Source organism: Hibiscus syriacus, unplaced genomic scaffold (genome assembly GCF_006381635.1).
Source record: "Hibiscus syriacus cultivar Baekdansim isolate YM2019G1 unplaced genomic scaffold, ASM638163v2 tig00110378_pilon, whole genome shotgun sequence".
Taxonomy (NCBI): Eukaryota; Viridiplantae; Streptophyta; class Magnoliopsida; order Malvales; family Malvaceae; genus Hibiscus; species Hibiscus syriacus.
In genome coordinates this window covers 380,270-405,473 of record NW_024062712.1, presented here as the reverse complement: position 1 = coordinate 405,473, position 25,204 = coordinate 380,270, and the positions used below count along the sequence as shown (strand labels likewise).

The following is a 25,204-nucleotide window of genomic DNA, read 5'->3' as shown; positions in this document are numbered from 1 at the left end:
ATTCAGCAGTCTAAATATGGACATTACATGTTGGATACTAATTCAAGCTATTTTTATTGTTCTGTATGCAGAGATTTCCATCTGCATTTGGCAAGAGATATATTGTAAACGGGAAACTATGCTGGTAACCCTTGAGATTGCAGGAAGAAGATGGGTTGTGAAGCTAAAAAACTATGGTGGGTTTAGGTGCTGTTTAACAAGTGGTTGGACTCAATTTGCTGGGGTAAATTATCTCCAAAAGGATCACTTTTTAATTTTTATTCTTTCACCTCATCAATGCTACTGATTTGGTGTTCAGAGTTTCCATCATCAAACATAGAGCTTAACATATATATATTTCAGTATTATGTAGTCGGATGAGCTTGTGAAAGACATGATATCTGATTTTGAATGGTTTCTAATCGCTATTCATCTTCAAGTTTCGAATTTGAGTAGATGAACATTTATTCTTAAATAATTGAATCTTTTGTATAATTATTACTCGACTAATAAAAGATATACTAAATCATACCTTTAATTTTTTAAAATAATTAGTATCTAAACTATCAATTTTAGTATGTACTTAAACTTGTATATATTTAAAATTATACTTAAAATTTAATTTTTATATATTTAAAATTATACTTAAAATTTAATTTTTATTTTATTTTAGTACTCTGTTCAAAATTTAACATTTAACAATTAGTTTTGAAAAATAAAAATTTAACCTTCTAGCCTACGTGTCCAAAGAAGATTGGTGATTATTGGTATCACCGTCGTTAGGAATTAATCATTAGATCGGACGGTGGAGAAACAAGTATTTACCGACAGTCGCTGAAATTCATCACGTGTTCAAAGAATAAATAAAAACGCTGTAGGAACTAGGAACATATTTGACCAACAGAAAGTTGGTGCAAATCACAGGCGCTGCTCAAGTGCGTGTCTCGTGAACCATGTGATTGGATTGGGTTTTCACGTTTTGTCTGGCATACCCCCTCTTTTTATTGCTACTTTTTTGCTAAATTATACACCCTTTTAAATTATTACAATAGAATTTATTTAGATTTGATCATAATATCCAAATTTGATCTTGTGTTATCCATAAAATATTTCTTCAAGGATGAAAGCTTAACTCACTAAATACAAATTTAATTCAAATTTATTGTGTTCTATTTTAATTTTTTAAAAAGAAATACTTTTAATTTTTTTTTTCAATAACATCGGGATCACATCTTCCAATATAATAATATCACGTATGATTTTATAGAAAATTTAAAGAAACTGAAGTCTAAATAACGATGGTGTACAAAAGCATGATTGGATTTTTTTCCATAATAATAATATCCTTATCTTAAATATTTTTAAAGTAAATATATATATTAAATAATATTTTCTTAAATAAATAACAATCAATAGTATTTTTTTAATTTAATGTTAAGATTTTCAAAATAGATATTTAGGACAAATATTAACAAACTTTATTATGATTTATTTTAGCAATATAAGTGGTACCAAAACTAAAAAAATGCATTACCCTCAATTTAACATGTTAAATAAATAAATTTATCAAACGATGTCAATAGTAAAATAATAAAAGATAATGTCATTATTACATTATTACTAGAGATTTGAGTTTAAGTAGTTATATTTACAAAGTGCATATGTATTATTGTTAGTAGAGTAAAAATTTTAAATATATCTTACCTTTAATCACCTCATACTATTAAAAAATAAAAAAATAATAAATAGATACTTATTTGATCACTAATATATTAGTATTTTTTTAAAATTATACATAACGTTATATTTTGATTTTATTTTAATTACTCATCGATAAAATATAATAATAATAATAATAATAATAGTACGTATAATGTCATATTAATATAAATTTCATATCAAAACTTAAATAGCAGGTAACTGGTCAAGTAGATATTTACCTAAAATATATTTAACAAAGTTTTTTAAAAAAACAAAAGGTGTTTTACACGCGGTAAGTGGGGCGCGTAAACGAAAGAGAACTAAACCCGAACCGCACTTAATTTCAAAAATACTTTCCACCTGTTCTTTTGTTAAAGAAAACCGAACTGGGTAAAAGCCTGAAAATAGTAGAACTATCGAGGGGCACTATCGTCACAAGGATCTATAAATGAAATAAAAAACAAAATCCACTTCATAATACACAGCACAGCAGAAAGCCATAAATGAAAGGGTAAAGGTACTATTTTCTTTTTCCATAGGATCCCCAAATCTTACTTTAAAGTTGGCTTCTAAATCTATTGAATCAACCTTTGTGCTAAAGAAGCTTTACTCTTCTTATCTGGTGAAGTATCCTACTCTTTGTTTAGTTCTTTGTTAAATCTCAACATTATTTTTTAAATCCTTTGTATTTGTATGATTTTGATTTTGTGGGACTTGCTTTTGAGTTGCTTATAGGTGTGGGTTTTCTTTTTTGAGTTTAATTTTGTTGTGTTGGGTTCGGATTTGGAGAAATGTTTGTTTCTTTTTTAGTCAAGTGCAGACTGGACTCTTTAAGTTTTAGGATTTCTGAGCTTTGTTTGTGTTTTGAGAAAAATGTTAATGAAATGTGATCTTTCGAGCGTTTGTTTGTTTGGTGATTTGACATTCTCTCTTTAGATCAAATGATGATTCAATTCTCAAGGTTTTTATGTCTCATTTGGGTAGAAATGAGTGGATATTGACTGTTTAAGATTTTTTTCTTAAATGTTTTTACAAGTGTTAGCTAGGAAAATTCTTAAAGGAAGAAAGAATCAAATGATGAATCATTGCATTCATTTTTTTTCTCGTGCTTGCTTTGTTTTTGGTCTATTTTTATGTTTTCTTTCGTAATTAACAATTCTTTACAAATTATGTTGTCTTCTCTGATTAGGAATTGCAAGATGGAGAACATGAATAACTTTTGGCAGTTGGGAGATGATCTTCGTGGACAATCGAAAGTCGCAGAGGATAACAAATGGTTGATGGCTGCATCAAAACTGGCTGAACAGACGAGGATAAAGGGTGAACGTATGAACAATCTAGATCTTTCTATGGGTCCAGCTGAAATGAGGATAAGGGATAAATTTGGGTTCCAGGAAGACAACAAATTTGAGAACCTTAACTTTACTATGTTGAATTTGAACTCCAAGATTGGAAATAATGTAAGCAAAAGTTCCTTCCAAAATGGTAGTTACAATATGAATGCTGTTTACCAGAAAAACAACAGCAATACCCTTGGAACCCTCGCTGGCAACAATCATAGCAGCAAAGACGTCAACTATAACAGCAACACCAACAATAACAATAACAACAGCAATGAGACAAGCAATGTTGTTGACAAACGATTCAAGACTTTGCCTGCCACGGAGACACTTCCAAGAAATGAAGTGCTTGGAGGATACATCTTTGTTTGTAACAATGATACAATGCAGGAAGATTTAAAGCGTCAACTGTTTGGTAAGATTTATGTTCTCGTATATGTAATTGTTGGTTCATTAATTCCCATTATTAACATTTTTAGGTAGGAATTCTTAGTCCTTACATGTTGCTATTATCTCATTTAATAGGCTTACCACCAAGATACAGGGACTCTGTTCGGGCAATCACACCTGGCTTGCCTCTCTTTCTCTATAACTACACTAGTCATCAATTGCATGGTATTTTTGAGGTTTGTTCTCCTACATTCTCATCTAACGTTCTTTTCATGCACTTTATGATGCTTGATGATGTTGGTTGATTAGGCAATGATAGTATTGCCCTTCAACTGTTGGAGTTACTTTCTTTCTCCGAATGTTTGCATTTGCTAGATTTATGTGATAGTCAATCAGATTTATCAATAATACCTTTTAATGGTGAGATTGATTTCTCTTTCAACCACCTCCACCTCAGTCCCAAAAGGAAGAGATAGGCCTTGAATGTATTAAGTTTGTAATACTGGAGTGATATGACAATCAGGGTTAATTTATGTTCATAGAAGAAATAGATGTGACAATCATTTTAATCTCGCCCCCCCCCCTATTTCTTATATGAACAGGCAGCATGTTTTGGGGGTTCTAACATTGATCCAACTGCTTGGGAAGACAAAAAGTGTAAAGGCGAGTCAAGGTTTCCTGCTCAGGTGAAGTTTGGGCTTATCATTCCTATAATTGTATTGCTTATTTCAGTGGAAGATTGTACTAACCCTAAGCCTTTTAATTTTCTACCCTAATACATAGGTGAGAATCCGTATTAGGAAAGTCTGCAAAGCATTGGAAGAGGATGCTTTTAGGCCAGTCTTGCACCACTATGATGGTCCTAAGTTTCGTCTCGAGCTCTCAGTTCCTGAGGTATGAAAAACAATTATAAGTTCGCCCCAACAATTTATTCTCTTTTATTATCAAAAGCTAACAAGTTTGGTTCTGAACTTTGCAGACTTTGGATCTATTAGACCTTTGTGAACAAGCAGGCTCTCCATAAGCAAAATGTTAGCCGAGTGCAAATCAGCAGTGTGCTTTTCAAAGATTTTCATAGAACGCAAGTTGTGGGTGCAAGTCCGGTTGGTGAAATCATCTTTGAAAAAAAAGTAGGAAATGAAGTTGGCCAGTTGAATAAATGCATTAGTGTTTTGTCAAGATGCTTTGTAAAACCTCTTTGCATGATAATCTATGAATCAAAAACCTTATAGATAGACTTGCAAGATGTGAAAGGGAATGATATGTGTAATATGTTAAAAGTAAGAAAAGAAGGTATTGATGCCTTTTTGTGCTTATACATATATCCTATCTTCTTTCTAAGGAAACTCCTAATGCTGACAGAATGGATGTATAGTAAAATTTTAACAATCCTTACTATTTCTAGCTTTCTAAGGTCGACATTTAAGTTCAAGATCAAGCAAATGATAATATCAAAACAATCTTAGTTAAGTTATAATTAGACTAGGATATGCTCGTTTCAACAGCCACTATGTTCATTGAAACATCAAACATGCACAAGACAAACCAAAGGATAGTCATCAAAGAAATACGTACAAAGACAGAACAAGTACACGCTGTTATCATTCCTAAGGCCAGCCACCTCACGAAACAGTAATAAACTCAACTTCCACCAGAGGACCAAAGCAGAGTTTTCTATCCCAAAGTTGCAGACAATTGTAAACATCAATAAAGCATAAACGAAGTTCCATCCAACTTGCAGTGAACAATGAGTATTCCTTTGGCTTAATAGTATTAAGCTATTTCATAAACAACATCACCTTAAACAAGACTTGCTGGTACAGCCAAACTCTAACAAGTTTTCCATTGAAACCCATAAAACAAGAATGAACTACTCTATTGCTTTCCCACGCAAGCTGATGATCAAAGAGCAGCAGACATGAGAAACGTACGAATTCTTTGCAAGAGGTCGGCCTTTACGTTGTCGGGAACGGAAGCTGCATAAGCAAGGATTTAACCAAATCATAAAACAATGTATAACGGAAGGAAAAAAATAGATCCTTACCTCTTCCTTTTGGGGTGATCAAATGCACAAGGTCATCTACAGTGACATTGTTTCTTCCTTTCTTCTTAATATACGCCCTATCATTCATAACAGAAAGATGTTTCATGAAGAATAATCAGGATTGCACACAATGAACTAAATAGCTTATTGGATAAAAAACTAAATTTTACAGGAAATAAGCCATCGGTGGAACATTATCTATTTTATGAAATGACACTTCATTTATCTATTGTATGTCCTTCAGAAGAAAAGGTCAACAACAAGGGTTACACAGCTTCTCACAACTAACAGGAGAATTTCCATACTTAGATGTGTTGTCATTCTCCGAAGCGTCACACGACATCACATTGCTATATACAATTAGATGCATCAAATAATAAGCCTAAGCATCTTTCATACATGATCATAATAGAAAACACCACTAGCTTTCCGTCGCATCCAGAAAATGCAGCATAAGCATATCTGCAACATTTGGACATAGCCTGCACATTGTGTTTATACATAGTAGGAATCAACAATTAAAAAAAAAAACCTAAGAACCCCACAACAAATTTTTTCCCATGGATTAATCACTTAATAAAACCCGCTGTTGGAAAAAAAAAACGATTGTGAAGTATTGTTAATAAGATAACACTAATTAGTTCTAAGTATTCTAATTGCCTTAACAACTGTGAATATTCAAAACTATCCACTTTCAGATACTACAATTGCCAATCCTTTCATATACAGCAATATGAAACTACTTGATTCTAATTACTCTAATTTCTAATTCTATATCTATGAATCTTCAACATTCTGTCGACTTTTTGATACTAACGATTCGAAGTTACTAACACTTTCAGACATTGCAAAGAAACTAGCATTGACCTAAGTTCAAACGATAACCTGAAGAAAGGAAACAGTAACAAGTAAAAACCTGCAAATAGCTTTCATCTCATCCTTCCAACCACAGTCTATAAGCCTTTCTCTTAACAGCTCCATTAATCTCTCTTTTTCCCCACTCTCGATCAACTGCAAAATTCAATGAAATCATAGTAAATAAACTTTAAAAAACACCCAGAATCCGTTCCATAATTAAAATAGAGAAAAAACGACCTTGATGTTAATAATTTCTTGAAGGGTGGGTTCTTTCCCTTGATCTTCTGCAGCATCTGGAGTTGGTGGTCGATTTACTGAATGTTTCCTGTTATGAAAAATCAATTTAATTTAAAGATGCGATCTTGGTTACCTATTCACTGAAATTTAAATAGAATCAAGAGGTTTACATGATTTTAAAGCTCTATTGGTCTACGAAAAATCAACGAAAGAAGAAATTGAATAAAATTTTATCCTGGAAACAGCTTGAAGAACGAGAATGTTAGAAGAAAGACGGGAATTTTTAATTTCTTTTCCCCTTTGGCGACCACCTCCTGAAACGGCAGCGTTTGGGAGGTTTTACATGATGAAACGTTTTACTATTTTGTCCCTTGGATTAGTTTGAAAATGCGGAAAAACCTAATACGTCAACGGCCGGAAGATAAAGAAGTGGCGCCAAATGGTAACCATAAAATTACAAAAAATATCTTTGAAAAATTCGCTAATAAAATGAAAAGAAAATCCAAAGAATTTCAATCTCTTCCATAGACGCTAACCATTGTTTCATTCTCTTGTCGTGTTTTTTCTTGTAATCAATGGCCTCTTTGCTTCTCTCTTCTCTCTGTTTTACTTCTCAAAAGCCTTCTTTGACGTCCTCCCTCCGTTCCACCTTCGGAGCACCGACGGAGTCCAGATTCGTTGCTCCGTTATCAATCGGATTCCGACCGGTTAAGAAGAGAAATGGAAGAATTAGGGTTTTGGTTTACTCCAGAGCTTCTCCGCTTGTGTTCCGGGACCTCGACGCTGATGATTTCCGGCATCCACTCGATAAACAGGTGGGGTTTCTATCGGAAATTTAACGAATTTAATTCATAATTTATTTGATTTTCTTGTTTTGGTTGTAGAACACGCTGCTATTGAAAGCGATTCCAGGGCTTAAGAAATAGGAAGAGCTTTACTAGGTAATTGCTTTTACTAATTAAATTTGATCATTTTTGCATATTTTTAAAAAAGTCAAAACTAGATCGTAAAAAAACTAAATTTGATTAAAAGGGAGGAAATTCCAAGATTTTAAAGGAAAATCACGTAATTTTGACATTTATTTACTTCTTTGAAACTATGGCTAGTCCAAAACAAATGGTTATAATTATGGTAAATCTCAATGTTAAACTAGTTATTTTTTAATGCTTTGTAGCAGGAACCATGACAGAGCAAATCATGCTTCTTGAGAATATAGGGACATCAGTCCTTGTTTCGAAAGACCAGGTTACTTGATGTTTAGAAAGTTGTTTTTCAAAACTTGTTTTTCTGGTTGTATCCACCGCAACTTGTTTCAAATTACTGTCTTTTTCTTGTATCAGCTTCCCGAACTTCATAAAATGATGATTGAAGCTGTCGGTATATTGAATATTGAACCTCCAGATCTCTATGTTCGGCAAAGTCCTGTTCCAAATGCTTATACATTGGCTATAAGTGGTAAAAAACCATTTGTTGTCATTCATACTAGTCTTGTGGAGCTTCTGACACGAAATGAACTGCAGGTTTTCACTTCTTTCCCGCTTTCTTTCTTTCATAAAACGTCTTAACCTTATTGTCCATTCATTTTGATTTTCCCTTTATAGTGCATTGAGTGCTACTTGAATCCTTCTCGATAAAAGTTTGTTTGTTTGTTTAGTTTGATTTGGTTTCTTTCTTTTCTTTGTGATCTTCTACTATTACAAAATGTTTTCATATGCATATTTGTGATTATATATGTATAAATCGGATTAGATGTGCTTTATTTCCCATAGTAGGGCTGTGTTTTAAAAGACAAAGTGCCATAATTTAGTGTTTTGCAACTTTGAAACAGGCTGTTTTGGCCCATGAATTGGGTCATCTCAAATGTGATCATGGTGTCTGGCTTACCTTTGCAAATCTTCTCACACTTGGAGCCTATACTATTCCTGGTATGAATTTGTTTCTTTCTGTTATGTTTTTTATTTAACTAGAGCACATTAGAAGTGTGAGAAAAAAGTCTCAGACGAGACTAAAGGAGCTTATGGACTTTCAGGATAAGTGATCCTTAGCTTAAGTCCGGTGCACTTGACATTTTGAGGATACTAATATATTGTTGATGAAGCATATGTGCTGCCAGTATACATAAGCATGGGCTTGCTTTTCATGTGCTGACATGTACCTTGCAGTGTTTGCTGAGGGTGAATGATGATGATGATTTACAGGGACTACCATGTTTAAGGGGACTAGTATATAAAATTTAGATGGCCCATACCATCTTATCCTAAAAAAAACTATTTTATCCCTAAATACCTTAATTTTGGTTGTATGTATATCAGGTGGAAGTATATATGCAGTTACTATACAACATAGCGTTGAGTACCTTTGTTTTTACAGGACTTGGTGGCTTTATAGCTCAGACTTTAGAGGAACAGTTATTCCGTTGGCTTAGGGCTGCAGAGCTTACTTGTGATCGGGCAGCCCTTCTCGTCGCACAAGATCCCAAGGTATGCAGCATCTTTCCCTGAGCCAACATAATCTGCAATTAAATTGTTGAGATTCCATTTTCTGACTTTCTTTGTGATGCGCCTACAAGAGGTTGTCATCTCTGTTTTGATGAAGTTAGCTGGTGGCTGCCCATCCATGGCTGACCAGTTAAATGTGGATGCATTTTTGGAGCAAGCTCGCTCTTATGATAAGGCTTCTTCGAGCCCGATTGGTTATTATATAAGGTAACCAATGGTTTGAATTAAGCAATTTAGAATTCTCCCTAGCACTTCCCTTTTGGTTGTCGCTAATTATCTCATGTTCAGAAATGCTCAAACGCGACAACTCTCACATCCACTGCCTGTTCTACGTGCTCGCGAGATTGATGAGTGGTCAAGAAGTATTGACTACAGAAGCCTTCTTAAACGTGCAACTCAGATGAGCGCTGTAGAAAACGTTTAGCTTTCGACTGGACCTGGAGAAAGTAAAAAGTTTAAAGCCAGCTTTAATAGGTATGAGTTGCATAGTTATTTTCAGATTTCCAGAATAGTTTTCATGCATATCTTTTCTTTCCTATGTTTAACATCAGTATAATTTTATTTTACCTGAATATGAAGGGGCTAGCAATTTAAGCAATGTGATATTCAAAATTTTACCTTGCATTTGTACGATTTTATCATACGACCTTATTTTTTTTCTTGGGGATATTTTTTTTTCAGATGTTGCCTTTCCTTGCAAGGTTTGTTTCCCTTTATGTTTATATAAGATATTTTGCCAGACAGCAAGAACACAGAAAATGGAGGAAGCATCTGTAACACTGGTAGAACATTTGTCCATAAAGAACCACGAGAATTTAAAGAAGGTAAATTAAGGTAAGAGAATCATGTCTGGTTCGTCTTTGTAACTGTGACGGAGATTGTTATACCGTGTGCTTCAAAGGAACAGGAATACTGTATACCATCATCATTTGGAAGAATAAAGCAAATATAGCATTTTTTTTTTCTTCAAAATCCAGTAGTGAATACAATGCTGCTTACTTGATTAATATATATATTTTGTGTAAATTAATTCAGATAATTTTAATACTTATTTTATAACTTACCTTTAGTTTACAAATTTAATCAAATCAACAATCGAAACATCATTCTTGATCAATCAAACTAATTATTTTAAATAATCAGATGACTCATAAATGCTAATATTGAATGGTTGAATTAACCATCTAATCAATACACCTTTCCAAACTATACCCTAAACAAAAATAATATTTTTTGATTTTTTTAATTCTCTATAATTATTTTTTTATAAAGAAAAATCTAACTAAACTAAATTTTGTAGTTATCATGATAGTTAAAATATTGTTACATCATTAATGGGAATTAGTTCAAGTGGTAAGTAGCATGATTTTGTTTAAGTAAGTTTCGAGTTCGAGTCTTTTTGAATGTAAAAAAATCTCCATTGGAAGACTAATCTATCAAAACTAGGTGCAACCCGGGTTGAGACCTTTTTAGATTTTGTTGTTTTTACTTTTCTTTTAAATGATTTTTTGTGTAAAATAATGTATCTGATACCATTGATAATGTGCAAGTTTTTTTCGTGTAAAACTATGTTTCTTGTATTATTGATGATGTATTATTTTTAAGTAGACTTTTAAGTGTCAAATTTGAATAGCCGTGTTTTATATGGTTAAGTATAATTTAATATTTTTTTATAATCACTTGTCGATATATATCAGAGTTATTATTTGTTTTTAGAACTTACCTACTTATTCATAATTACAATTAAATAGTCCTTGTGTTAATTTGAAGTTAAAAATTAAGAAACCATTAATCTATCAAATGTGATGAAGGATACGGAAAGCTTTGCAACATAGTTCCTTCCAAATATTTAATATCCAAATTGCTGACTTATTTAATCAAATTGAATTTGATTGGATTCCGTGTCAAGTTCTAATTTCAATCACCCTCGATTCTTTTGCTTTATACCTAGGAAGAAGTGTTTGCATCAAGGGTATATTTGGTAAAAGAAATATATCGTTCTTACTAGGCAATGATAATAATAAACCAAATATAACATAATTGGCCATTTCCAGTGTTCAATCCACATTCATAAACACTGCATTTCCATTATATAAACCAAGAAGAAACATTGATGTCAAACTAAGAAAGCAGCCATGAATCTACCATATATAAATTACTATTTTTAACGAAATAAAAACATCTTCTTGCTAATTTCTACTCTTAAAAAAATGAAGTTTGATGATATTTATGCCTACACAAGCTACTTCCTTTTCTACATCCCTCTCAATTGCCATCCAGCAACAGTACAATTCTATTTCCGTAAGGAATGGGTCTGCTGTTGATGCATGATTCAAATCAATGAAAGAACATACTGGGTCCCAACCAAAACTTCGGAGCCATGATTCAAGTGCTTCCTGGAGCATCACTTCCAACGGCTGGCCTGCGATTCAAATAACGTATAACAGCATCTTCAACCCTGTAATGAGTCACCAAAAGAGAAATTTAATTATTCTTCATCCTTTCACAAATACTATTACCACCATTATTGCTCTCAAAAGGTTTCCCAAAGAAATTAATTTAGACAAAGCATATAAATATACTACAACCCAAGCATAATATATACGAAAGAATGCAGTGGACTACTCAGACTTCGACTAACAAGATGCAGTGGACCAACAGTTTATCTCAAATACTGAAAACTGTTGGTCAAAACTTCTGTGAGCAAATCTCAAGTCTTAAACAAGATGCTAGTATGGGCTATACATATAAAGACTGCTTTGACAGCTGTCTCCAGCAAAAGAAGACAAATTTTCAGGAATAGTAATAAATACTATGCCACAATTAGAGGTGAGATGCAATAGGGTTTAAGGATCAATCGGAGACTGAGGCTGCTAACATATCAATCACAATGCAAGATATTATCATTTATCTGTGGAAATTACAGAATATTTTGAAATTATAGGTTAGGTTTTAAACTTGAGGTAAATGATCCAAAATTAAACAAAAACAACTGCAACTAAACAGAGAAATGAGCTTACCATGGTTGGTTGAAGAAATCTGATCGTCGTTCTTTTTCAGCACTTCGACTAGCTTCCCCAGCTGCCATTTTCAAATCTGGGCTCTGAGACTCAATTAAAGCATTAATAAACTCCACTGGTGATTGACTGAAACCTAGAAAGAATGCTCGCCTTCTACGGTGCTCATGAATTTTCTTTATGGTGGCACATATTGCTTCATCACAAGCCTCGATCTCTTTGCTCTTCTCTGCATTTGACAAAAGAGCTGAGAGGTCCCTCTGTATGGGAAAAGGAACATCCACTAAGACATCATAGCATGCAGTCCCAACAGGATTATTCCCAGAAAGCTTGATCTTGTGCTCCAAATGTATGGGTGGTGGAGGAGACAAATGCTGTGATATCTTCTGCGGAACCATCATAAATTTCACTTTTTCTTCCCCAAAAACTTTAAAAAGTTGTGCATCACAATTGAAGAAAGACGGATCATTTGTATTTTGAAGTTTTCTAGCCTTCACATAATGGTAAATTGCAGCTATAATTCTGGGGCGTGTGTCAACCTCAATACCGAGGACTTCCATCAAAGCTGAAGAGAGCTTGAACTTCTCAGGCACATAACTCATTTCCAACCGTATATTCACAGTGAACTCCTTATCTCCTTTTCTCTTCACCTCAAAACCTTCATTAGGCGTAGGCGATCGAGCATGCTCCCATATAATGATATGATTATCTTGATATAGTCTCTGGTCCAAGGAAATTGTTACTCTCTTGAAGAAAGATGAAAATTTTGGGTATAAATGGTTTGTTTTATTAACAAACCCAGGTTGATCTGGATCTACTCCATCTTCCAGGATTCTCCCAATAATCTTAAGGGTCCACGTGGGAGGCTCAGCATTAGGCTTCTGAGGAATAGTCTTGATCTGATTAGCAAATGAGTTGAAAACGTATATGCGAAGAGTTTTCTGAACACAAGGTGGGTTTTTAAGTGCTTCCTGAATGTCAACTTTTTTCCTAGTTAATGCTGCATCGACATGTGCCTCAAATTCAAGAAGCTGGGTATACAAAGCAGATTCGGGAAGAATTGCTGCCACTCTATCTTGTAGTTGTTTGTCAGGAAGCTTCTGCTTCTTTCTTCGTGCAGCAGATGCAAGTTCCATTGTTCGCAAAGGTGACATTGTGTTCATCATAGGAACAACAGGAGGGAGCATGGGGGATTTTTGAAGGACCCTCTTTGCACTTGCACTGCCAGGAGTAGACATGTACGGAGAAGACAAACCTAAATTCCCAATGCCAGCATTCTGAGCCTGGTTAAGGGACAAACCTTGAGCTTGTAAGTGTGCTTGGAGTTGAGCATGAGCCTGAGCTTTCGACTGAGCCTGAGTAAGAGCCTGAGCGTGGGATAGCTGATATTGAGCTTGCAAACCAGCACTGTGCTGTGCTTGTGAGAATCCAGGGTTTCCAGGCATATAAGGAGGCTCCATCCCCGTGTTTCCAAATGGCGACGAAGACGCCCCAAGGCCTTTTGGGGGATTGTTCCCATTCATGGACATCACTAATCTAATTCTCCGGGAAATATCAAATATTCATCAAGATCTAAAACATCCGCAAAAAAGTAAATTCCGGGCTATCTCAGCCCACTAACCAAGAACACCCAAAGAAGCAATAATTCCCTTCAAAATTAAACCTTTAGAAGTTCAACCCTAAAGGGTACCCATGTCCCCCCGAAAAAGCCCTAATTTTGCAAAATCCCTCAAGGGAGCTGAATTTGAACTAAATCTTACCCCCAAAAGTTCTAAATATGAAACAAAGGGGAAATTAAGGGGAAACAAAGATGAAAAGTGCAAGAAATGAAGAATGTGGGATTACATTATGAGATTAAGGAGAATAAAACTGGAAAGAAATGATTAAAAACGTAAAATTGGAAGGGAAGAAAAAAGATCTTACGAAAGAGTGAAGAGATTTTAAGCGTTTTTGCCTTTCCTAGACCAGCAGCTACACAGAGTTCCGTCTCCTGTCTCTCCCGAATGTGTCTCTCCCGAATGTTTCCTTTTCTCTCTCGTTCAGTTCTTTTTCCCATTTATTAAACATCAGTACCCGTGCTCGTATCCGAACCCGACCTAGAACAGACTCGGCTCAGCCTGCTACAATCTTATGGGTCGAGTTAGCTGCCTCATTTTTTTTTTTACTAAACTTGACTTACTTCACCAGAGTTTTATAATTATTTCATTTTCAAATTTATTATTAAAAATACAACTAAAAAAAATTCATTCCCTTCTATTTTCACATTTAAAAAATATCAAATATATTTTATATTATTCAAATGTCTTATATATATATACTAATAAAACTAGAAAAAAACGTGACCATAGAAAAAATATTTGACCACAATTCTTTTGATTAATTGACCACTATTTAAAATCAAAATAATAAAGTAATCCATAAATTATCTGTGTTTGTACTGTAGACTTAGGAATCAATTAGTAGTTTTTACGATAAAAGAACAAGTTGGTCTATACATATTTAATTTTGAAATAGAAAAATAATCATCACAAAACACAAAAAATGTTTTAAAAAATAATTCAATCATGACAACTCATATGATCAAATGATGATAATCGAACTTAAATATTCATAGATTGATAATTATCAATGTCTCTTCAGCTTAAACCTTAAAAAATTATTAACTCATCATATTTTTTATTAAATAAAATTTTTAAAATAAATATTAAATTTCGAATCCATACAAGATGAGACAGTATTACCATCTTTAACCTCTCTAATTAATTAATTTCTTAACTTGTCATATTTTAAATTTAAGTAAAAATGAGTAATTTATTCCTTGAAAGTAAAAAAGAAAAAAGTTTGAATTTAAAATTTATTTCACCTCACTTCAAAACACCAGAATTCAACATTAATTTTCCCTATTTGGTTCAAAATTAAGTAAGATTAGGAGAATATATGGAAATTGAAAAGGCAGCAGGTTGTGTATGTCGACTAAAGTTTGGTTTTGAAGCACACAGCACATGGAACTACAACATATATGGAAGTTTCTTACAACTCCTCCCTCCATCTTTTATTCAACCTATTAAACACTGTATGGTCAAGCTACCCTCACACAACAGTTGAGCAGAAAGAAGTTTAGACGGTCCTTGTATCCCTCGATGCACCTCCATCGCAATTCCTCTCTCTCGGCTTCCGGTCTGCAAGTGTATATCGTCATACCATTGCAATTGCCGTTGCTGTTTGCAATGGCCGATGAATATCCAATCACCAACATTTCGTTGCCAAGCGACTTAAAAGCCACTCTCCATCCTTTATGAAGATCAGTTGTAACAGGTACCGCTCCAAGTTTCTTCTATGTGTTGGAGTTCTTAAGGCACATCTTGAGCTCATTCGAAGATGTTTCGAGACAGTAAAGCTCGTTGTTCACCACCGCTAGAAGGGGCAGTGATTGTCGTTTCACCACCGGATTATCGTCGTCTTTCAGCATTCCCGGTATTAGTTCCCATGTGTTCTTATCCTTGTTATAAGCCTCCCCACAGGTGAGTTCCATGTCTTTTTCATCTTTCCCTCCTATTACATAGAACTTGTCATCCATGAAACAACCTGAGCAAAGCTTTCTTTTCTTATACGTATATGGGAGACTCTTGTTGCGGAATACGGCTATCGGATAGAGCAAAATTGCAACTGATAATTTGAGAAAATAAAAATGAAGATAAAGAATACACAAATTTTACGTAGAAAACCCCTAAATAATATAGGGTAAAAACCACGAGCAATGATAGAAGAATTTCAATATGATAAAATATGAATTACAACTTCTCTTGATCTAACAAGGAGAAAACAATAACAATTCTCTCTTGATAAAAAGGAGAAAACAACTCTCAAGAAAACTCTCTAATTTCTCTAGTATTGGGAGAAAGCTAGTATGATTTGGGATGGTTTAGAAGCTAAATGAGGGTATTTATAGTTGAAGCTTAAGGAGTAATCTTGTAAATACCTTAAATTATAGTGACTAAATGTGCAATTTTATCATTGCAAAAAAAAATAAACAAAATCAGTGCTAGCTTTTCAGTGTATTATTGTTGCCAACTTTCGACAACTTTTGGTGCCACTTGCACCAATTTTTAACAATCTCCCACTTGAAGATTTGATTGGAACAATCATATCTTCACACCATTTTTTTTACCTTGTACCTTCATGTTGCTTACGTTTCTAACAGGCCACAAGAGGATCGACACCAAGTAAATTTATCAGTATTGATCGCCTTCATCATGAAATCTGCTATGTTGTCTTTGGTATGGATCTTCTGCATATTTATTGTCCCTTCTTCCACCTTTTCACGAATGAAATGGTACTGAACTCGTATGTGCTTTGTCCTTGAATGAAATGATGGATTCCTTGCTAGATGCAAGGCGCTTTGACTGTCACAAAACAGAGAGACATACTCTTGATTATGCCCAAGCTCTTCCAATAGCATCTTCAACCATATTGTTTCTTTACTGTCTTGCGTAGACTACATATTATGTTTCTGTTGTGGATTTAGCCATAGCTGACTGCAATTTTGAAACCCAGCTTACATCTTCACCAGCAACTTTAAACACATATCTTGTTGTAGATTTGCTTTTATCCAAATCCCCTGCATAGTCAGAATCGACATACTCATTGATAAGTAAGTTTGATCATCCGTAATATAATGCAACATTTGAGGTCCCTTTGATGTATCTCAGGATCCTCTATATTGTATTTCAATGCTCTTTTCCTGGATTCACCATGTACCGACTAACCACTCTCACTGCTTGTGCATATCATAGCGAACATTAAACTTCCCACTATCGATGCATACGACACTCGAGACATCTCCATCCCCTCTTCTTCACTGCTAGGACTCATACTAGAGGATAATTTGAAGTTAATAGGAAGAGGGGTAGAAATTGGCTTACAATCTTGCATGTTGAATCGTGACAAGATCTTCTTCAAGTAATTCTTTTGTGAAAGCCAAATCTTCCTATCACTTCTGTCTCGGTGAATTTGCATCCCCAGAATCTTGTTTGTTGATCCCAAGTCCTTCATTTCAAATTCCCTAGCCAGTTGTGCCTTCAATTATTCAATATGATCTTTGTTGGGTCCTGCAATCAACATCTCATCCACATACAATAGTAATATAACAAAATCGTTATCACCAAACCTCTTGAAATAAGCAAAAGGGTATGCGTTAAGTCTGTTGTATCTAAGGCACATAATGAAGGAATTAAATCTCTTATACCAACACTTTGGCTCCTGCTTTAGACCATACAGAGATTTGTTCAACCTGCAAACCAAGTTCTTCTTCAAAACCTTCAGGCTGGAGCATATAAATCTCTTCGTCAAGATTTCCATGAAGAAAATTTGTTTTAACATCTAGCTGCTCTAGATGTAAATTCAATGTAGCACACATTGCCAAGACTACTCGAATTGTTGTTAGTCTAACCACAGGAGAAAAGATTTCATTGAAATCAATACATTATTTTTGAGCATATCATTTAACCACCAGTCTTGCACGATACCTCTCAACTTGATCGTCACCATTTCTCTTGATTTTGAAGACTCATTTATTACCAATTGGCTTCTTTCCTCATGGTAGTGGCACAAGGTCCCATGTATTATTTTTATGAAGGGCTTCAATTTCTTCTTGCATCGTCATCATCCATAGTGAAATATCTGATTTGTTTATTGCCTCCTGGTATGTTGATGCTCATCGTCCTCTGTTAAAAGGCAGTATGCAATATTTCCTTCTATAACATAATCTGAGTGTCAATTGGGACGTCTTCTCACACGATATGATTGACGAGTTGTTGGAGCTTCAGAACTCTCTGGTTCTTGTTCATCATGTGTTGGTTCTGCTTCAGAAGAATCTCCTAGTTCAAACTCCTTTTCCACATGTATCTGTGTAGTCTCAAACTTTTTAGCGCTATCATCGTCTTCTTTTCTTTGTAGTTTATCTTCTTTTCTTTGTAGTTTATCTTCTACAAAGATAACATCCCCGCTGATGATCACTTTGCGGGCAGTGGGATCCCACAAGTGATACCCCTTTACTCCATCAGCATACCCCAAGAATTTGCATTTCCTGGATTTTAGATCCAACTTTCAAATTTCTTGAGAGTTGTATACACGACACTTCCAAATACATGGAGGTTTGAATAATCAGCTGGTTTACCAGTCCACATCTCCATTGGTGTCTTCAACTCTATTGCAGTTGATGGAGCTCGATTCACCAAATAACAGGCGGTATTGACTACTTCTGTCCAAAATGATTTTTCTAGGCCTGCAGCCCTCAACATTGCTCTTGTTCTTTCTAACAAGTTTCTGTTCATCTGCTCTGCCACTCCATTTTGTTGAGGAATATTCGCCACTGTGAACTGTCTTTTGATGCCTTCTTTCCTGCTAAAGTCATCAAATTCTTCACTTGTGTATTCTCTTCCATTATCTGTTTTGAAACACTTGATCTTATTTCCAGAATCAAGTTTCACCCGCGCTTTGAAGTTTTTGAAAGTTGAAAACACATCTGACTTTTTCTTAATAGGGTACACCCAACATCTCATGGAGTAGTCATCAATAAATGAGACAAAGTATTTTGCTCCACCTAAGGATGTAACTGGTTCTTGCCATACGTTAGAATGAACCAATTCTAGAACACTTTTGCCTCTAGAATTTGACGTGTTGAATTTCAACCGATGTTGCTTACTTGTTATGTAATGTTCACACAAAGTAAGAAATACCTTTGTTAAGCCTGGAAGTAGCTTTTGCTCCACAAGGACTTTCATTCCTTGTTCTGACATGTGTCCAAGTTTCTGATGTCATAGCATTTTAGAATCTGAACTACATAAGACAACAGAGGCTTCTGCTTCTAGCAAAGTCTCTCCCTTCAGCATCTACAAGTTTGTTTCTATCTTTTTGCCTTTCATCACCACAAGCGCTCCATAGAACACATTCATGATTCTTTTCCGTGTTTCAATCTTGCTTGCATTATTATCCAACAATCCGTAAGATAATAAAATTTTCTTCAGGCCTTTCACATGCCGCACATCCTGAACAACTTTAATTGTTCCATCATACATCTTTAATTTGATGGTTCCCACGCCAACGATCTCTAAGGCATGATCATTGCAACTATACACAGATCCTCTTGAGACAAGTTCATAATGATGGAACCAATCTCTTCTTGAGGTAATGTGATATGTTGCTCCCGAATCAACGAGTCATATATCTGCAAATCTTTTTCTACCTTCCACGGTGGTTGATGCTTCACAACATAGAGCATCTCCATCATCTGAAGTGTTTGTGGTATTGCCTTGTGGATTGGAGTTTTTACTTAGACTCCAACAATCCTTCTTCAAGTGACCATTATTTCCACAGTTGTAGCACTTTTAATTCTTTTTGCTTCTCGATTTTGATCTACCATGTTTGTGACTGCTGCTTTGGCCACGTTCTATTGATCTCCCTCTCATCGTTGTTAACGCTTCTGATTGTTTGCAGATTTACTTGTCTGTCTTCCTTGTTCTTGCGCCGATTTTCTTCTTGTAGAACAGCAGCTGCAACGTCATCGAAGACTAGACTGGTGACATTACTATTTGTCAAGTTGAGGATGAGTTGATTATACGAATCTGGTAGACTTTGAAGTAGAAGTTCAACACGTTCTTGTTCTCTTATTGTACATCTTAAGGATGTAAGCTGAGAAAATAAAGTGTTCAACGTGTTTAAGTGCTCCGTCACTGAAGTAGATTCTGGCATCTGAAGAGTACACAATTTCCTTTTAAGGAAAATTTTATTGTACAATGATGTGACCTCGTACAATTTGGTGAGATGATTTCATATCTCCTTAGTTGTCTTCTTCTCCTGGATGCTTGACAATACTTCATATGCTAATGCTAGATGAAAGTTTGTCATAGCATTCTCGTCCATTTCGATTGTCATCTGTGAAATCTACCGGCCTTTCACTAATAGCTTCTAGACAAACGTCTTTCCTCATGATGTCCTTCATCTTCAATTTCTACAATGAGAAATTTCTCTCATTGAATTTTTCAATATCAAATTTCGTTGTCATATCTTCTATTACATATAGCTCCCACTATTTCACTATCGTGAATAGTTCTCTGAAACCTTCAAAGAATGGGTAATACCTTATTACTTTCTTATGTTGGAGGATCCACCTTTTAGTGACAACCACAAAGACAATAAGTAGATATTACACACTCAAATCTGGCTCTTGATACCAATTGTCGCGGAATACGACTATCGGATAGAGCAAAATCACAACTGATAATTTGAGAAAATAAAAATGAAGATAAATAAGACACAAATTTTACGTGAAAACCCCCTAAATAATATAGGGTAAAAATCACAGGCAACGGTAGAAGAATTTCACTATGAGAAAATAGGAATTACAACTTCTCTCGATCTAACAAGAAGAAAACAATAACAACTCTCTCTTGATAAAAAGGAGAAAACAACTCTCAAGAAAACTCTTTAAATTCTCTAGTATTGGGAGCAAACTAATATGATTTGGGATGATTTAAAAGCTAAATGGGTTAGAGTATTTATAGTTGAAGCTTAATGACTAATCTTATAAATATCCTAAAGTACATGGACTAAATGTACAATTTTATCATTGCTAAAAAATCAACAAAATCAGTGCCAGCTTTTCGGTGTATTATTGTTGCCAACTTTCAGCAACTCTCGGTGCCACTTGCACCGATTTTCAACAACTTTCCCATGACTTGGTCTCCGGATTATATTTATCGGTTGAATTCAACACCTTTGCCCCTAGTAGCCCCATCTCGATTCCACCTGCTACAAATCCGAATGTACCACAAGTGGCAGAGGCAAACAAACATCGAAGATCGATCATCGAATGCCCTTTAAACCATTTACTAGTTTCGAGTTCAAACCTCCACACAACATTGCATTCAGTGTAGTCTCTTCCTGACACAATCAAGTGGCTTCCGGCACAAAGCGACTCTTTATCACCACCGATACAGCACACATCCCTCGACGGTAACTCCGGCAGCTGCCTGCAACACTTGAATAGCCTATCAAATGCCCCCAACAGTTTCCCCCACTAGCTAACATGCATATAGATGATTCTTTAAACCCAATTTGCCTCCTAACCTTAAACAACTCACCACTCTATACAAGACGTGAGTATTCCAGATCGAGGAAATCGAGCCAATATCGATTTCTCGATGTCATCACTGAGTTGGGGAACATAAGGGTAATCTGCATCCTGAGATTCTTCTACACCTGAGGAATCACAACGATTCGGATTCAGTTCTTTAGCTTCTCGAATCCGAATCTTTCGGCATGGGGGCATAAGAAAGCTATCCGCAGCCATGTTGTTTTCACAGAAACAGGTAAAAGATTACATAAAAAGAAGAAGAAAAAAACACCCTACAAAACAAAACCAGATTGTTTCATAACCTGATTAAAAATCTAGTTTATGCTTATGAAGAACCTGATTATTTCATATCAGCAGTTGATCAAACATTCAAAAGATAATGAAACTCACATGCAGGCTTTGGAATGCCAAGATTTAATCTTTTAACACAATCCTACGCAGAAATTTAAACTGAATAAAGCAAAATAAACCAAGATAGAAGATCCATAACAGAAGTTGATCAAAGATTGAAAAAATTAAGCAGATAATAAATATCCATTGATGAACATAGATAAGAAAATCGCCAAAAGAATCATCAAAACAAAGCTTGAAAACAACAAAATACAAAGATAAATAGCGCAGAGTGAAGGAGAAGCTTACCCGGGAAGGGGAAAAGAGATTTTTATTAGACTTGCAATTCTGTAGAGGTTAAACACTAACACTTGAAGTAGAGCAAGAGAGAGAAGAGATGATATATAGGGAAAATAATAAAATAAAAATAAAGAACTGGGAATTACAGAAATGAATTTACAATTGCAAGCACCCCCATTTGCTGGAGAGATTTATTAATTTAGTATGGCTGATACTGTTGGAATTACAATACCATGCATTCGTTTTTGTTATTTATTATTCTCACTTAACGAATAGCTTAGTTCACGTAATTTTTATATTTTTCATATTTATTTAACATTTACAGTTATCATTTTAATAATAAGAACCCAGTTAAAATTATAATTCTCAACATTAACTACCTATGTTTGGGTTCATATATCTTTCATAAAAGTTGTAATGGATTAGAACTACTGCTTTCAATAGGCTATAGGGGAAAGAAAGTTAAAACAATTAAATAAGTAGACAATTTGGTTAGAACAAAGAAATTTAAAAGCCTTTAGCAGCTATATCGTATTATATAGACCACTAAATTAATCAATTCATTTCTCTGAAAGCAATATAATTTGTTAGGCATTTATTTTATTTTTCTTGGTTCCTAATGTTCAGAGAATAGAAGATGATAAAAATTGCAAGCAGTCCTTTTTATTAATTCAACTATGAATAACTATTTTTCAAAATACAATTACATATTATGATATAAATTAAAATATCATATACTGATATGACACGTAATTATTTTATATAATTAAATTAAAAAATACTATAAGTATTTTTTTATTAGAATTTATAATTCGAATTTCATTTGATCCGATCTAAAAAGTTCATGATCTAATCTATTTGATAAAGAATTAAATTGATAGAAGATGTGCTCAAACTTTCATCAAATCTGAATTATAGATTTTGCTCCGAGAATATACGAAGAAAATTATCGTCCGATAGAACGCTGCATGAACGAATCTCTGCAACCGGTCGTTGGGGCGGCCGGTGTTGCCCTACCACCGACAACTACAAGACTGAGTACTCCAAGGGCGGAGGAAGACCAACGTGCGAATAAGAAAAACCAAGAGGAGAATAATGTAGGAGAGGCTAACGCTTGCATGGAATTAGGGTTTGAAAATCTAAAATCAACGACTGAACCAGCACTCAATGAAGATTGCCTCATGCAAACAGCAATACAGAATCTTGACGAGGAGGTCACAAAATAATCATATACGGCGATGGTTAAAGGAAGAGGAGCCGAAAACTTACCAGCGTTTGCTAGCTTTGGAGAAGATGATGTGCTAACCCAAGAAGGTGATGTAACGATAGATCGTAGCGGAAACTACCCTATTATCGAATTTTCCAACAGAATCCATGACTCAATTGATCAAAACATGTGACAAAGGGTCATCGTGAGACTCCTGGGAAAGACGATTGGATATAGGATTCTTTGTAACAAAGTTAATGTTTTGTGGCAACCTCAAGGACGGCTCCAACTGGTCGACTTAGATAACAACTATTATCTTATCCTTTTCGAGAACAAGAATGATTATGCGAAAGTACTAACTGAGGGGGCCATGGATGATTTTAGGAAACTACCTCACAGTACAACTTTGAAATCGTGAGTTCACGACTTCGGATAATCACCCCTCACTAGTGATAGTCTGTGTGTGACTACATGGTCTACCATACCGATACTATACGAAATCATTATTTCGACTGCTAGAAGCTGAGCTAGGAAAGGTGATGAAGGTAGATTACAACACAACGTTGGGTGAGTGAGGAAAATTTACGAGGCTGGCAATAATGGTCGATCTCAAAAAACCATTACTCACATGCATAGGCATCGATGATTTTATCCGAAAGTTAGAATACGAGGGACTTCCAACCATTTGCTTCAAATGTGGAATATATGATTACTCCCAAGCAACTTATGAACTAAATAAGGATCAGAGAGAAGCAATGGGGAACACACCCAATGAACAAGCTACTGAAAAGAGGGCGAACAGCATGGAACCAAGGAAGGAATTGTACGGTCCTTATATGGTAGTCATGGATAATGGAATGCGTCAACGGAAAAACCACAGATCAAACAAAAAGCGGTTTTTTTACGGTGTTTTAAAATAAAACGCCACAAAATTTGAACAAAAAGCCTTAGCGCATTTTTGTAATAATGCCACAACAGTCATGCACCTTAGCGGCGTTCTTGTAATAAACACCGCAATAGTAATTTAGCTTAGTGGCGTTTTTTATAAACGCCGCAACAGTCATGAACCTTAGTGGTGTTTTTGTAATAAACGTCGCAATAGTCATGCACTTTAGTGGTGTTTTTGCAATAAAGGCCGCAATAGTTATGCACCTTTGCGGGGTTTATTAAAACGCCACATAATTATGCACTTTAGTGACGTTTTTGATAAATGCAACAATAATCATGGACTTTAGCGGCATTTTTATAAACGCCACAATAATCTTGCACTCTTTGATCACTCTTTTTTGTTACTAACCCATGTGTATGAACCGGTGTTGCGGGATGACAGCGAAAGAAGGAAGAAACTGGATCTTCTAAAAAATGAAGCTGTATGCCACTCATCAGATTTCTCAATTAGTTGTAGGGGTTTATTTTTCTATCTGAAGTTATTTCTGTAATGTATCAAGGACTGGAAAACTGGAAAGATGTTTTAGTTTCATAATGTGGCCATATCTTGCATCAGACAATTGTTAAATTGTTTTGAAAGGTAATAAACTGCTAATTGTTTGTCATTTGATCCCCCAATTCAAGAGGGAATTGACGCTTTTATCTATTGGAATTGGAACGGCATGCAGTGGGTACTGTTTGGTAGTGTTACACTTTAGGTAAAGTACTGATCAGTTTAGGTAAAATTATTGATTAAATATCCCTTTTTAATTTTTTTTGGTACATACAAGTTTAGGTGAGGGTGACTTTCTAGTCCAGGTTAGGGCATACTTAAGACTCAATTGGGGTTCACATAAGAATTACAACTTGTCCACCAAGAATGACGATGATAGGATTTGAACTTAATCTAATAAACTTAAATTCTTAAATTCCAATCACTTGTATCAACACTTGTCGACAAATATCTCTTTTTAATAATTAAATTATGAGAACACAATTTTTAATATATATACAATATTTCACATACACCAACACTTGGGGGCACCGAGTCAATAAATATATATAAAAGAGAAAATAACCTCAGTGACCAAAAATGCCTTATAATATACAATTTTAACCAACTTTTTTTGGATTTGCCAAAATGACCAACTAAATCGCAATGCGATAGATAATTCGCAACGCGATCTCCGGTATCGCAAATCAATTTCCAGATTCGCAACGCGATTCTGACTATTGCATTGCG

General features: G+C 34.8%; 3 protein-coding genes and 2 pseudogenes across 6 annotated transcripts; 2 read left to right on the top strand and 3 right to left on the bottom strand.

Annotated features, from left to right (window-relative positions):
- The first annotated feature begins 2,061 nt into the window (after positions 1-2,061).
- Positions 2,062-4,649, top strand: LOC120121696 (B2 protein-like). 4 transcript variants are annotated; one of them, XM_039141007.1, is made up of 6 exons: positions 2,062-2,197; positions 2,870-3,435; positions 3,546-3,646; positions 4,013-4,096; positions 4,194-4,304; positions 4,390-4,649. In XM_039141007.1, exons 2-6 carry the CDS (start codon positions 2,880-2,882, stop codon positions 4,432-4,434), a joined length of 897 nt encoding a protein of 298 aa, XP_038996938.1. In that variant the 5' UTR covers positions 2,062-2,197; positions 2,870-2,879; the 3' UTR covers positions 4,435-4,649. The 4 variants fall into 4 exon arrangements, with proteins under 4 accessions (XP_038996938.1, XP_038996937.1, XP_038996939.1 ...); XM_039141006.1 differs by having other exon boundaries at positions 2,166-2,191; XM_039141008.1 differs by lacking the exon at positions 2,062-2,197 and adding an exon at positions 2,198-2,302.
- A 644-nt stretch (positions 4,650-5,293) lies between these two features.
- Positions 5,294-6,886, bottom strand: LOC120121697 (transcription and mRNA export factor ENY2-like). Its single transcript, XM_039141010.1, has 5 exons — positions 6,720-6,886; positions 6,550-6,637; positions 6,371-6,465; positions 5,455-5,531; positions 5,294-5,386 (listed from the first exon to the last, which is right to left on the bottom strand). Coding segments are annotated over exons 1-5 (336 nt in total). The 5' UTR covers positions 6,722-6,886; the 3' UTR covers positions 5,294-5,312.
- A 171-nt stretch (positions 6,887-7,057) lies between these two features.
- LOC120121694 lies at positions 7,058-10,012 on the top strand (annotated as a pseudogene).
- Positions 10,013-11,104: 1,092 nt separating this feature from the next.
- On the bottom strand, positions 11,105-14,078 carry LOC120121693 (SWI/SNF complex component SNF12 homolog). Its single transcript, XM_039141004.1, has 2 exons — positions 12,068-14,078; positions 11,105-11,505 (listed from the first exon to the last, which is right to left on the bottom strand). The coding sequence occupies exons 1-2, from the start codon at positions 13,591-13,593 to the stop codon at positions 11,433-11,435; spliced, it is 1,599 nt and encodes a 532-aa protein (XP_038996935.1). The 5' UTR covers positions 13,594-14,078; the 3' UTR covers positions 11,105-11,432.
- Positions 14,079-15,143: 1,065 nt separating this feature from the next.
- LOC120121730 lies at positions 15,144-21,413 on the bottom strand (annotated as a pseudogene).
- Between the last annotated feature and the right edge of the window lie 3,791 nt (positions 21,414-25,204).